Source organism: Fusarium solani (assembly GCF_023522795.1).
Source record: "Fusarium solani strain SB1 chromosome Unknown bctg00000012, whole genome shotgun sequence".
In the NCBI taxonomy this organism is placed as follows: domain Eukaryota; kingdom Fungi; phylum Ascomycota; class Sordariomycetes; order Hypocreales; family Nectriaceae; genus Fusarium; species Fusarium solani.
Window position 1 is genome coordinate 1,801,939 of NW_027072146.1, and position 15,622 is coordinate 1,817,560.

Sequence of the window (15,622 nt, forward strand, 5' to 3'; positions counted from 1 at the left end):
TGTTGTTTGTTTGGTCTTACGCAACTGCAATACCTTCAATTCTCTGAACTCAAGGCCGGGTTTACACTTGAATACTTATACCCGTATCAACTGGCAGATCAGAGGGGTAAATCTGCAGGCCGTGAGCACGTCTTTGGTTTCCCCATCTAACGCACCTCTTCTACAATGGCGTTTCCTCGGTATGGTGGTGTGGGATTGTAGGCGTCTTGCTATTCGCTGATACAAGGCTGGCGTCATCCCGATATGAATGTCACAATCATATCAAAGATTAGGCGCCCTCTACATTTGCGGGGTTGATATTAAATCTCGCGTTTTAACTGCCGTCTTTGGAAGATTGACTGGCTCAATGGTGTTGATAGTCCAAGTGAATGGTCATGTTGCCTCCGCAATCGGCGAACACGGGCAATTGGCTGACAGCATCGCACTTTTTTGATATCATACTGGGCGTGATTGGTGAGGTATTATGGTCATCTTATTTTAGATTCCAGGTGAGCGATCTATTGTGGGTTCTCATGCAATTGCAGAATAAATCTCTCCGTGAATATACGTGATACTTGATCAACAATCGCTCTGCCGAGACTTTTTGTGACGTTGTGAAACACAATAAACCACTATGCCAACAGCAAGAGTAGAAGATACCTTCTGACAGGTACCGAGGCAATTTGGGTCATATATGCTACTCAACAGATTTGATTCTATATCCAACTTGACTCTCAGTTAGAAAGTCAGAAGAGCACCTTCAATCCCCAATCACTCGCTTGTCTCTCCCTTCCTTGTCTGACTCACAGGCGCCTCCTTAGAGTCGACAGGGAATGTGCCATTCTCTTCTGACTGAAGTGTGGCTGGTTGCTCCGCCTGAGGACTAGAAAACTGTTAGTTCCTACTTGTATTTCGGGACAAGGACCTTGACTTACTCTCTATTCTTCAAGTACAGGTGAAGTGCGTGAGTGGAAATGAGCAATCCGATTGCACAACCCAAGCAAAATGCGAAGCCCTTGGGGAAACGAGGAGCCTCCACGGTCTTGAAGACGAGTAGAGGGGTCCAAGCCGTGGAAGACTGGGAAATAGCGTTGATCAAGACCAACGTGAATGACCGTTCCGCGGGTGACGCACGTAGTTGAGTGTTGACCCAGCCGTGAAAGACACTAGACATGGAGTATGCTGAATAGATCGTAGAAAAGGCGAACCAAAGAGCTGCCTCTGGTACTCTCCATACAACGAGGATGATCAAGCCGATGATGTTCCACGTATGAGCCATGGTAATAGCCCAAGCTGGACCAAGTACCAGGTCTGACGCGAAACACACAAAAAGTGTGTAAAAGATGCCGAGGGCAGGTGCAATAGTTCCCAACTCGTTGACTCGGGCAGGAGAAAACCGGTTCAGGCTCTTGATCCAGAGCAAGAATGAACCAGAGCTGGCGTGAATACCAGCGTTCCAGAACAACACGTCCACGAGGATGATGCCCCAAAATTGAGGTCTGAGAATGATTTTCTTCAAGTCTCTCCACTTCATCTTTCCGTGAGATTGGTGTCCTGCGCGCTTGAGCCTCTGCTCTCCGACGTCGATGTCGTGTTGCGTGAGAACACGGCGGTTGGGTTGATCAGGTGTGCCCGGAAGGACGAAAAACCCCAAGATACCGATGGGAATAGTGATTACTGCACAAATGATGTACATCCATCGCCATCCTTCAAGGCCTCTCACACCATCGAGACGGGAGGAGGCGCCGGCTTGGATGAGACCAGCTGTTAGGGTGCCGAGCGAGAGACCAACATAGAAGATGCCGCCTCTTCGACCGATTTCATCTCCACGATACCAGGATCCTATAAGAGTTAGAACAGTGCCAAGATTCTTGTTCAGTTACAAGGACATACCGAAAAGATAGTGCATCACCGGGAAAAACGCAGCTTCGAACCAACCAACCAAGAAGCGATAGGCAGCCAGTTCAGCAAAGCTCGTCACCCGATATTGCAAAAGGGTGAAGATTCCCCAAGCAACATCCAAAAAGGGGAGAAGCCAGTGAATTGGGATGTACGTCAGAAGGAAGAAGAAGGGGATCTGGCCAACGACAGCACCGATGATGTAAAAGGTCTGCAGCTGAACGAGCTCATTGCCCTTGAACCCAAGGTCCTCCTTAAGACCGGCCACATAGGCATTGTCTAGGTGGTGTTAGAAAGCATGAGCGGTATACCAACCCTGAAAACTTACTCAAGTTCGACTGGTCAATGTACTTGACCCAGTATGCAAGCACCGCATAAGGAACAATAAGAGTATCAAGCTTGATGATAAACTTGCGCTCCTCCTTGGTATCAGTGTCAGAATACCACTGAATGTGGTACCACTTTCTCCTTGCGGGGCCAGCCATTTCGAGAAAGAAGAACTGCAGAGTCGAAGGATCATGCAAGGACAGTTGCATCAAGGAACGGCGCAGTTTAAGACATTTTAGCTAGTCAACGTAGCACGGGCCTGTGCAACAGAGATTGCTACGATACAGACTTTGCCGTGATCGGCGGTTAGTGTTGGTCTAGCATGGGAGAGCGCCGCGAACCCATGCAGAGGCGATGGCTTGGCGGATTGCATAATCGGGTGTGTTTTTGATGTGACAAGCGCCGTTTGGAATCTTTTGATGCATGCCCCTGTAACATGCCGTCGGCCGCTAGGAGAACGTGGCGTTTCCGAGGATGTGGCGTTGGGATTCACTATACTTGGCACCTGGTGATACCTAGTCGGTTGTACTTGTTCTCTTTTTGATGCAAATAAAGTTCAAGTCATGATTTCTTGTATAAATACAACCTTGATTTCTGGACAACAATGAACTCGAGGGCCATGATAAGATGGCCAACGTGGTCCTCCTAGCGACTTGCCTCTGCCTGCAACACCACGCTATGCCAACTCGCTTATCCTCGCTGCAACCCCGAGCGGCATCATCCCGACAATCCAAGCCAATCTCTGTAAAATTTCCCTTCTGGACGGGTGTCATGTTGAGTCGATCTACCGGGGATATGATGCTGCGAAGAGCGGGGTGGATGACGTGCTCACCCGGTTCGCCATGTCGCAATCCTATCCTTGAGTAACGCTTCTTAAGTGGGTAAGATAAAGGAGCAAAGCGAGTCAGACCTCGAAACAAAGCCATGTTTAGCTTATCTCGCAACTCGAAAGGGTTATAGATCCCGAAGAGTGCCCCTCTGCGTTCGCCTTGGCGGAATACGAAAAACAGATAGCTTGATCTAGCGTCGTGTATTGGATATTGAAGTCTTGGCGGGAAGCGGTGATGGTTGTTTTAAGCGGTTTTAATAAGTCTAGAATGATATGATTCTCACTCTCGACTTCTTTGACAAAGACGCTTGGATTAAATGGGCATGCCATCACCTCTAGTCAACATTGAGTCATCTGTAAGGTAAAAGACGCCACGCTGCTATCGGCTTTGGGCTATCTAGATATATCAAGTCATTTCTCAGGTGATGACCCGATAACCTCTACCGGGGGCCGAAGATCTCAACCTCTTGATGGTCTTGGAGGCAAAGTTAGTGATACCGTTTCTCGTACTCCACAGCTGCGACGATAAAAGAACCAGCTCCACGAAGGTCGTTCTGTCTCAGCCCAATGCTAGCATAATACTATTCCTGTTAGCCTTCGAATAATAGATGTTAGGTATTAAGCTTACCTGGAACGTGGCGTTGCTACCCAAACTCCCGACAATGACAGTATCCTCCCAGTTGATAGTCCCGTCGTCGTTCTTGGTGACAAACATCTTGACTAGCGCATCGAAGGCCTTCGTAGCGACCTTTCCATAGCTCTTCTCCTTGAGGAATCCAAGATTCAGACCCTTTAGCCAGCCAAAGACAAACATGGCACTTGCGCTGCTTTCCAGGTAGTTGCCTTCGACGTCCTCATACTGCTTATCCATGATGTTCCACCAAGCTCCCTTTTCATCTATCGACTTCTTCAAGCCATCTGATAGGTCGACAAAGTAGCCAAGAAGTCTCTTCTTAGCAGGGTGGCTGTCAGGGAAGAGCGGGATCACTTCAAGGAGAGACATGTAGTACCATCCAATGGCCCGAGCCCAGATCAATGGTGCGGCACCAGTGACGGGGTCAGCCCAGACAGCCTTTTTGCTCTCGTCGAAGCCGTGAACAAGGAGGTTGTTTTTCTTGCGGGTAACTGAGTCGATCTTGTCGAACTGGAGGGCAATGTCGTCCCATGCCGTCTGGTTCTTGGGCTGAAAAAGCGAAACCCACTTGGCGTAGAAACTGTCGGCCATGTAGATGCCATCCAGCCACATCTGGTTGGGATACACGACGTGTCGATGCCAGAGTCCTCCTGTTGGGGTTCGTGGGTGTTTGTCGATCATTTCCTTGATCGAATCTGCGGCGAGCTTGTACTTCTCTTCTCCGGTCTTTTTATACCAGTACAAAATGTTGTTTCCAATGCGGTAGTTATCCAACGAGAAGTGAGAGTAGTTGAAGCGCTTTACCACGCCGTCATCCGTGAGAACTGCATCAATGTGGGAGCGGTAGATGTCGTTCAGCGTTTTGTTCTTGGTGGCGTCGAGGACGCTTTCGAAGCCAGTATAGAGCGTTGCTTCACCATAGCCAATACCTGGCTGGACACCAAAGCGGAGCATGGAGTCTGTCAACCATTGCGCATACGCCGGCTTGGGTGCCGCAGCTGTGGTGACAGCTGTGACAACTGTCGAAAGAACAAGTCCGTGCAGAAACATTTTTCCTCAAGAGACGCGCGAGATGGCTGCCTTCCCACATTGTGTTCGTATGCATACTATTAAGCTTACTTATAGCCCGAATCTTAAACGTTTCCGTCTTGGCACACCTGGGGCAAGACGAGGCATATAGTCACATATACCAGGGGTGATTATTCCCGTCGGATGATTTCAGTAGATTATGCAGGCCTCAAGTGGTGGAAAAATAACACTCCAACCGAGCCCATAGTGTTGCTTATTACAAAACTGTATAGTTGCAGTCCAGCAGGGAGCTGCAGCCTGACTTGCGAGAACCCGATTTGTGGAAAATTGTTTCTTTAAAGTCTCTTTATTATCCGACTTCCTGATCGGCAGTTGATCCCTTGCGGGGTTTAGACTTCAAAGTGCGGAAGATCCGCGAGATCCTAGGGTATCTCCTTGCTTGCGGTAAGACTGCCAACGCGTACCGGACCAGGGTCTAATCTAATTAAAAAGAGGGATATAAGGGATATTTCTTTTCCCACTTAATTTCTATAGTAATACTTATTAAAGTAATCTAATGAGTTATATAATAGAATATTATATAGCTTATAGCTATACCTCAATTATAGCACCTTTTTTTTACCCTTATTCCTATTAATTAAGCCTAAGGCCCGCCCTTTTAATTATAATCTCGTCATATTATAGCAATAGCCTAGGTAGGCATAGTAATAGCTACTCTTAGTATGGCCTCGATAAATAAGCTTATAGCCTAGGTTAATAAGGTCTTTATTATTAGATCTATATTACTTTCTTCCCTAAGATAATAAACTATAGGTTATAATAAGGGCATTTATAATATATCCTCTCTATGCTGCTTATAACTTAAATCTCTTTTAATTTAGGTTTTTATATAGCTATAATAAATAATTATTAATAAGGGTAATATTAAGGAGGAAGGTCTAAGCTAGAGCCTATTAGGGGTCTTAATAAATATAGTAATTATAACTTAGTAATGCCCTTAATTAGTTTCCCTAGTTTATATAATTTATTTTATTATTATAAGTAATAATAAAAAAAGGAATTTTAAATTCCTTTAGAGCTTTTTTATTAAAAAAATATTATATTAGCTATGCCTAGGCTTTTATTATATTTAGCCTCTTCTTTTTATATAATAAGCTTATTTTCTTTAAATATAGAAATTAAAAAGAGCATAAGAGTATTATTTTTTTATATAATTTAATTAATTTATTAAGCTAAGAAATAAATTAATAAGGAAATTATATATAAATATATCTTAAGACCTTATTTTATAATTAATTATTATAGCTATTTAAAGCTCGCTAAATTAAAAAAGATTATAACTAGTAATATTATTAACTTTAAGCTATATAAAAGGCTTAAATATATTATAATTATAGCGGGCTATACTTATGGCTTTATAGCCTAGCTAGCGAAGATATATAAAGAGATTTATAGATAAAAAGAGGTTATTAATAAAGATATAATATTTAGCTTTTAGTAACTTATTAATTAAAGTAATAACTATACTTTAAGTTAGGTTAAGAGGTATATATAAATCTCTTTATCTCTAGTTATATAATTAATTAGAATATTAATTCTTTTTCTTTAGGTATTAGCATAGCTTTTTTAGAAGACTAATTAATTTATATTTTTTCTTTAGCTAATATTAAATTTACTATAAGAAAAAGCCCTTTTAAGCTCTAACCTAGGACTTAAAGCTAAGGGGTATAGGTTTATTAGGGACTTTTATTATTTTATATAACCTTCTTATATAGTAAGTTATATATTTATCTATAGTAATATTTAGGCCTAAGACTTATAGTAAGAGAGATACTTATTATATATACTTAAACTAATTATTAATAGCTTAAAAGACCTTTAGTAGCTATATATTAGCGATTTTAAATAAATTAAAGACTTATAAATGCTATTAAAGGAATTAAAAGCGATTATATATAAGATATTTATATATACTATAGTTAGTATCTTAGTGCCTTAGCCTAGAAGTCTCTTAGTAATTATAAATGATTAATTTCTTATAAATTCCTATATAAATCAGGATAGTAAGTTATATATATACCTCGGTAATAGAGGTCTTATATTAGCCTTAAAGCTAGCTTACTAGGCCTAATTAATAACTTTAAAATAAGCTTTAAACCTAGGAATTAGTATAAGAGACTTAGTTTTTAACTAAGAAAGAAGGTATAAAAAGCTAGAAAAGCTCTAGAGGTATCTAGGGTAATAGATTAATATAAAGGTCTTATAATAATATTATTAAAAGGAGGAAATAGGCATCGTAGCTTATAGTCAGGCTAAACATAGGTCTATAAGTAAAGTTATTAGGTTACCTATAGCGGCTATTTTTCTCTATAATATAGCTATTAGGGTTAGTGGTATTAATAGCCTCGCCGGGGATTACTTAAGAAGTCATAGGTATCTTTATAATAATTTCTATAGTATTTTAATAGTAATTAATTTCTAAGGGACCTCTTATATCCCTCTTATACCTGCGATATTATATAAGGAAAAGTGGGTCTAGTATGCATTAGTAGTCTTACCATAAGTAAGGAGATTATAAGACAAATCTTAAGCGATATGTAATCTATTATAGATCGCCGCTTTTAGGGCCTTCTTACTTGCTGGCTTAGCTTTGGCTCAGCTATTTATTAGCCCCCCTTGGCCCCTATTAGCTTTAATCCCCCCTTTAGCTAAGTAGAGCTTACCGGTCGCTCTTAATAATTATTTAATAATAATCTTTATTTAATATTTTTTTATTATTATTTAAGAGACTTCTCTTAAAGTAATATTATTATAATAAAAGAGATCTCTTTAATTTATATAAGGCCTTTTAAAACTTTAATATTTTATTTAATTTTAAATATTTTTTTAATATTTTTATAAAAACTTTTTATTAAATAAAATATATATAAAGGTATTAATTATATTATATTATAATATCTTATAATTAAAATAACTAATAATAATTATTAATATTTTAAATAAGATAACATACTTAATAAGTAAGTGTCTTAGATAAGTAAGTATCTTAGTATACTATATATCTAAAAATAGCTAATTTAAAATTTCTAAAAACTGCTATAAAATATCTATAATCTTAAAAAAGAGTATTTTTATAAACTTAATTCTTTATCTAATCTTAATATATTTTTTTTACATTTTTAAAAAAAATTCCTTTATAAAGAAATAATTATTTATATAATATAAATATACTGTTTTTAAAACTCCCTTATAAGGAATTTTTATAAAAATCTAAAGAAATTATATATTATTTTTTTTAATTATATAAACTATATTTAATGTATTAGCTATTTTAAGCTTTAATATTTTTTTTAGAAATTTTTAAAGTAATTTTCTTAAAAGAAGAAAACCTACTATAAGGTAATTTAAGACACTTACTTATCTAAGATACTTACCTATTAAGTATATTATTTATAAATATAATAATATAAATATCTTAATTACCTCTTATTTAGTAATTTCTATAAACTATAAGATATATTTTAATCTTAAGAAACTTATTATATTTATTTAACTTAATATATATATATAATAAGTATATTAGATAAGTAAGTATATTAAAAATCTTAATCTTATAGATAAGAATTATAATAAAAATACTACTAATAATTTAATTAATTAAAATTACTTATTATCTTCTTTCTTAGATATCTTAATTATTATATAATAGGTCTTTATATTATAATTAGGCTTATTATAGATATTATAATACTAAACCCTTAGTTATATTAATCTTTCTTAATTATTACTTCTTAATGATTTAGCTATTACTTATATATTAATATTTACTTAATTAATTACTTACTATCACGACTTAATAAAGCACTTATTACATACCTAGGAAAGGCCCTATTATTACTAACTAGTTAGGGCGTAATTACCTATAAAAGTTAAGCGATCATGGTAATTATCTTATAATTACTTATAATTACTTATATAATTACTCTAAGTAATACCCTTAGGATAGTAATTAAGGAGAACCCCTAAGTATATAAAATATATTTAGTATACTTTTTTATATATTAGTTATCTTAGCTATTAATATAACTTAGTTATATTTAATACCTTTAAGTATATTACTAGATATAATTTATACCCTTTGCCTTAGAGTATATAATTTACTCCTCTATTAATATAAACCTAGTATAATTAATTTATCCCTTAAGAAATATCTTCTTATTATATATTAATAGCTCTTATTTAATAAATTACTAGTATTACCTTAAGTAATATTATATTATTATTAATATATTAAGTAATACTTTTAATACCTAACTATTAGCTTATATTACTCTACTAAGCACTACTAAAATAGCTATTAAGGTTTAGTAGTTATAGGCTCTTATAAATTAGCTCTAAGCCTAAGTTAATTAGTAACTATTATAATAGGTAATACCCTAAGTGGCTATACTTATTAGAGATATTAGAAAAGCTATTAAACCTCTTAAGTTAGTATTTTTTAATAGAGATACTAGGGATATTATTTTATTCCTTACTTATTATAAGGGGTATTTTATATTTTTCTTAAATAAATTATTTAATAATAAGATATATGCCTTATTTATAAAATAACTTAAAAAAAGTATTATTATAATATAGATATAACTTATTATAAGGGATTTCTTATTAAATAAAAAAATAAATTAAGACTAAGATATTATTAATATCTTCTTAAACTAAGAAAACTTTAAGACTATATTAAAGAATATATTTAGACTTATTAATAAGAAATAATAAGCTACTATATAGTTATTTAAACTAATATAGAATAAGTTATACTTATTATTTAAATTACTATTAAAATTATTATTATTTATATATTTATATAAGCTAAGGTATATATATTATATATTTATTAGATAAGTTTAATTAATTAAACCTATAGACCTCCCTTTACCGCTAAGTCTAATACTAAGCCTTAGCGCTAATACTTTTTAAGTTTATAAAACTCTAATATTAACTCTAAGAATTAATCCCTTTAAAACCTATAATACTAATAACTTTTATTTCCTAATATAATTATACTTATAGCTATATAGCTAGATCTTAGCTAATTATCTTTTTTAATTTTTTTAGTTAATAGTATAAAAGGTATTAATATTAATAATAAGAGTTAAAAGCTATGCCTTATATAGGTATATATTATTATTATTTCTTAAGCTATTAAGGAATTTAATTTCTTTCTAAGTAAAATACTTATATTTTTTTAATTTCTTTTTAAGGGCCTTTAATAAGAAAAGCTCTTTTTTAATAATATTATATTAATTATTTATATTATAATTAAGTAAAAAAAGGCTAAATATAAAAAGAAAAAAGTTATAACTAAAGATTATAAGTTTAATTTAAACCTTTTATTTAATAAGTTATATATTTATTATAAAACTTTAAATAGCTTTATATAATATTATCTCTTATAGCTTATTATAAGTATTTTTTATACCCTTATAAAGCTTATAGACCTTTTTAATAAGGTTATCTTAATTATATAAGAAGGTATATTAATAGGTATTAGTTATATTACTTTAATTTATTAATTAAAAGTCTTTATAGAAAGTAATTATTATACTTTTATTAATATATTATTAATTACTTAGCTAATTATAAATTAACTAATTAATTAATTATAATTAAATATCTTCTTATAAGAATAATAAAAGTAATTTTAACCTCTTTAAGTAATTAAGAATTATAAGAATATTTAAAAGGTTAATATTAAAGGGGAGTTATTATATAAAGGGGATTTTAATTATTTTAGCTAGTTAAGATATAAGCTATTTATTATAAATAGAGCTAGTTTTAGCGCGCTATTAAAGCTATTAATAATTATATAAATAAACCTTATTAATTTAAGCCTATTAAGACCTTAGGCATTAGGTATAGAGCTTTTATTATTAAAATTACTAAGATATTAATTAAGATATTTTAATCCTTATTTTAGGTAATATAAAGTAATAGAATAATATCATATAATAAAATTTCCCTTAAGTAATCTTTATATTATATAGCTTATATATCTATACCTTACCTTAAGAGAAAGAAATATTATTTTATTAGCCGCGAGTATAGCTTAATTTAGCTAGCTTAGTTAGGTTATTTCTTAATACTTTAAGACTTATTTTTTATAGATTTTTTTATTTCTCTAAGAAATCTATTATTTATTTTTCTTAGGTAACTCTTACTTAGCCTTATATCTTATTAAAAGTCTTTTTTACTTAATTTAATAAAAAAATAAGATTTATAATAAGGTTAATATATAAGGTAATATCTTAAAGTATTAACTTTTTTATTAATTTATTTATTATTTTTAAGGTAATTATTATATCTTTATAGCTATTTATTAATATTTAATTTATTTTTAATTAAAAAGAATCTCTTATTATATTAGCTTATAGGTTTTTAAGCTATAAGGTATCTCTAAAGATATATAATATAGCCTTAAAATTAAGTAATATATTATCCCTTAAGGGGTAATATCTAATAACTATTAAGGCTACCTCTTAGCTATAAGAGCTAATAAGTTATAATTAGGCTAAGCTTTTTAGCTTAATCTTTTATATTTAATTAGCTAAGTTATTAATATTTAAGAGAATTCTTTTTTATATTATCTCTTCGCAGAGTATATTTAATATATATTTCTTATATTTTCTTTTAAGAAATATATTATAATAATTAATTAATAAATATCACTAATTATATACTAAGTATATTAATTATATATATTTATTTTTAATCTCTTAGGCTTTTTTTTATTTTCTTAGAGTTTTTCTAAAATAGTCTTTTTATTTTCTAGGTTTAAAAGCCTTTTTTAAGTTATTTTTAATTATTATATAGGTATTATATATTATTTTCTCTCTCTTTAGGGATTTCTTAAGCTTATTAAGAGCTTATCTTATATTTATAATTATAAAAGCTATTATAAGTTTATTTTCTTTTATATTATTTCTTTTTATTATATTATAAGTAAAGATTTATAACTTAAAAAGTAATAATTAAAATACTTTAAAGAGATCTAAGGATTACTAATTTATCTCTTTATTATCTTAGAAGTATATATTTTTTATCTAGTTAATTATATTATATTATCTTATAATTTATTTATTAATAGCTTAATAAGAAATTAAGTAGCTCTATTAAGGCTTTATTAAGTAATTCCTATATAATTTTTAAGCTTTTTATTTATTTATTTATTATAATTAAAAAGAATTTCTTATATAATAATTTTATTTTATTTATAAATATATTATTAATTAAATAATAATAATAAATAAGAGGCTTATTACTTATTTTAAGTATTTAATCTTAAATCTTTATAATTCTTTTTTTAAGGTTTTTATATTTAAATAAAAGGTATTTATAAAAGGTTTATAAGGAGTTATAAGTCTAAAAATTAATTACTAAGAGGTCTAAGATCTTATTAGCTCCTTTATTATTATTTATATTATTTATTAAGAAAAGATCTTTTTTCTAAAGGGTATTACTTAAGTCTTATATTAATATAGCTAGAGTTAAAGCTAATTTAGTAATTATTGCCTTAGTCCTTAGGCCTTTTTTTTTATATATTTTATATATCTAGCTTTATAAGGGGATTTATTAAAAGGCTAAGCTAATTTTTAACTAATAGATTAATATAAGCCTATAGATCTTAGTTCTTTACATTTATCTTAAGGATATTAAATTAAGTAACTTAATTATTATTAGAGGCTAATTTAGTATTTATATTTATTATTATTACCTAAGGAGTAATTAATATATATTTTTTTACTTAATATTTTAATTAATAATTATTAATTTATATATAAGACTCTTAATTATTAATAAGTTAGGCTTATCTCTAAACCTATATATATTTCTTATTTATTATTTTTCCTAAGATTATTTTTTTTTCCCTTTTAGGCCGCGACGTAGCCTTCCTAATTAGAAATGGTCTGCCTGATGAGCCCGAGATCATCTGGCCGATATTGAAGGCACGTGACCACCCTCAGAGCTATTGTACAGGGTCTAATCCAACAGCAACAACCAGCGTCGCCACCGCAAGAAAGTCAAGGATCACATCGCGGAGCTCGAGTCCCGACTAGCAGAGACATAGCTATAGCTAAGTCAGGCGTTAGCACTTGTCGATGAGTTATCTAAAGAGCTTCAGCGGGCGCAGACGGGACGTGACTCGATGCAGATGGAGACTACCAAGGCCTTGAGCGAGATGCCATCAATCAACACCGGAGAGAATGACACATTGACACGTGGCCACTGGTTGCAGGAGGATCTTTTTCGCCAATGCCAAAAGAATCTGATCGACGATTTAAAAGGACCCCTGGTCCAGCAAGGAAAAGACGGAACGCAACAACCGACCTCCCAGTCTCACTCCAGCTCAGAATTGACCTGGCAACTGTCTCCTACGATTTCAACTCAAGCAATCTTTGAACCGATGTAGGCATCCATTCTCGACTATGGAGAAGAGGCATATCCAGAAATCCAAGACGACGTTTACGGCAAATTGCCGCCTCCGGGCCCAGGAGAGTCGACAACCCGCTGCCGGGATGCCTATTTGACAATCATTCAGCAAAATCGTAAAGGCTTGGATGAATCTAGTATTCGGGGATGGCTAGAACCTGGATTCCGGGGGGCAATCTGTGAAGGAGATGGGTGCCGCATAGAGACGGGTTTGCTATTTGCATTGCTGGACTTCATTAGTTCAGCAGAGGCTTGGTCTAGCTGATTGGATGTACTGAATGAGCCTATCCGCAAGTCGCCTCATTAGGCTCAGGGAAGCGTGTAACTAGGAGAAACCTTTGTGTATCGGATGTGACGCATGAAAGTCGAAAATCCTCCATTGTGGAGGATGAATTCGTAGATATTATTCGAATTCGAATCCAAGCAGAGGCGGAAAACCACTAGCGGGAGAATAACAACACTGAGAATCATCGGTTAGAAAGTGCTTGGTTCCATTGATCGACTTATCTATTACTTGGCAGGACCCTATGCAGATTGAGAGAACTATCACGACATAGTAGAACGAGTTTAACATTAGCCGCGATGGAGAGATCTTAGCAAGCTGGCGGTGAATGCCAGAATTTGCCCAGAGCCGTGATTTCCTCAATATCTGAGAGCGTCACGGCGGTATTCAAGAGCGAGGACGTTGTCGAGCTGGAGGAAGAACGGGGCCAAAATGTAACGACAAGCTGCACGCAACCTACGCATTAGTTTCTAAGACGTGGCATCAAGGTCGAGGGTTGCTATTGCATGAACTAAAAGCGGAAGCAGGTCCTTGCGGGCGAAATGCACCGACGTTTAACGCGCGATACCTTTTCGCTTAGCTCGTCGAAATGCCTGACAGTGTCAGTCAAGTTTCCAACATGTTGTCTCAGCCCTATATCTACTATTCTCCCTGAAACCTCAGAAGTCCACAAGCAGCCATGCAGTGCACAAAGTTATGTCTGATTGAAAAATCTGATGTAGAGCTATCACATTTGGCAGGACGTAGGGTCAGGTATCGCTGATGAATGCCAGAAGGCTGAATAGCATATCCGTATTAACGCGGCATCCCCCACCCGGTTGAAGTGAGCGGCGAAAGCCGTTCCATAGCCATGTAGTCATGTCTCCCTGGCTCATACCCTTGAAGTTCTGTTGCGCGATGAGAATATATGCCTCGGAGCAAAGCATTGTGGACTCGCTGTAAGCTTGTTCTTGGTAGTAGGCTTCCATTGCTGGTTCGAGCATGTATGCAGGCATTAGGAGCGGGGTCTCCTGACTCGGAACGAGAGCCATTCGATTTATTGTGTCGGCAGTTAGTTGTGCACCCGATGAGGGATCACTGCAGCAGCAGGGTGTTGTTGGGGCCAATATCTGGTCTGGTATTACTGTTTCAGATAGCAGACTTCCGGCCTCAGCGACAGCCTGGTAGCTTGCAGCTGTGGAAGTAAGCTCGGGTGCGGAGCGTGGGCTTGATGTTGAGGCAGATCCTAGAGCCAGCAGAGGTCCGGTGACAGGTTCAGATGACTGAGCTATAGAGATAAGCGCCTGAAGACTTTCAGCTGGTGGAAAAATGAGGGCGTTGACTTCCGATCCAGGTTGGCCATCGGAGGCCAGGGGATCTGTGGAAGCCGGGGCGGGTAGTTTCCCAGCTCCGAGGTCATCTGTATCAGAGACAACATTGGATGGCTGATAGGCTTCGCCATGAGTGCCGGCAAGAGGTGGCGATGATGTGCCACCCTGACTTTGAGGTTGTTGCAGCAGCGGCGTGCGACAATCTGCCCTATTTTGATCATTCTGATAGCGGCGGTATCGCGTCAATGCCGCCTGAAGAGCCTCGATCTGATCTCTGAGGCTCGAAATAGTTTGTTCTGCTTCGCCGAGTTTTTCTTCTAGCGTTGCGATATAGTCTTTCCGACGAGCACGATGCCGACGCTGATTGTTGCGGACCCGCTCCCGTGTGTGCTGAGCTGAAACCCGTTTGGTCCTGGGTCGTGGTGTCGAAGGTGGTCCCGGAGGCATGATGAGTCGCTACCTATCGTCGATATGTCACCGATGGGATCCCATTTTATGCCCGTCTCAAAACGGTGACATATCGATTTCGCGTATTAGTCACCATTTACAGGTCTCTCCCTGCGAACTGTCTCAAACACCCCGTGATTGGACGCCACGGGTCAAGGCCTACTTGGGCGGAGTCCATGATTTCCACCAGACCATCATGTATGTCAGACTGGTGCCTAGGCGCAAAGGTGGACGGATATGTTGGATTTATCAGCATACGAGGTATTCTCAACGGTGACATATCGATGCGCTCCTATCGATGCGCTCCCAAGAACTATATAATATCTGGATGGATTTGCGAACGACATAGGCCCATCATCCCACCACAACGCGTTCATCCAACACCATTCTTACCCTGG

General features: G+C 35.2%; 3 protein-coding genes across 3 annotated transcripts; all 3 read right to left on the bottom strand.

Moving 5' to 3' along the window:
- Positions 1–750: 750 nt before the first annotated feature.
- MRS44_016618 (uncharacterized protein) lies at positions 751–2,363 on the bottom strand (the record flags this gene model as incomplete). Its single annotated transcript, XM_046278672.2, has 4 exons — positions 751–862; positions 915–1,821; positions 1,873–2,157; positions 2,207–2,363. 4 exons carry the CDS (start codon positions 2,361–2,363, stop codon positions 751–753), a joined length of 1,461 nt encoding a protein of 486 aa, XP_046130794.2.
- Positions 2,364–3,522: 1,159 nt separating this feature from the next.
- MRS44_016619 (uncharacterized protein) lies at positions 3,523–4,718 on the bottom strand (the record flags this gene model as incomplete). Its single annotated transcript, XM_046271077.2, has 2 exons — positions 3,523–3,615; positions 3,663–4,718. The coding sequence occupies 2 exons, from the start codon at positions 4,716–4,718 to the stop codon at positions 3,523–3,525; spliced, it is 1,149 nt and encodes a 382-aa protein (XP_046130793.2).
- A 9,498-nt stretch (positions 4,719–14,216) lies between these two features.
- Positions 14,217–15,224, bottom strand: MRS44_016620 (uncharacterized protein; the record flags this gene model as incomplete). The annotated part of the gene is made up of 1 exon (XM_046282015.1): positions 14,217–15,224. One exon carries the CDS (start codon positions 15,222–15,224, stop codon positions 14,217–14,219), a length of 1,008 nt encoding a protein of 335 aa, XP_046130792.1.
- Between the last annotated feature and the right edge of the window lie 398 nt (positions 15,225–15,622).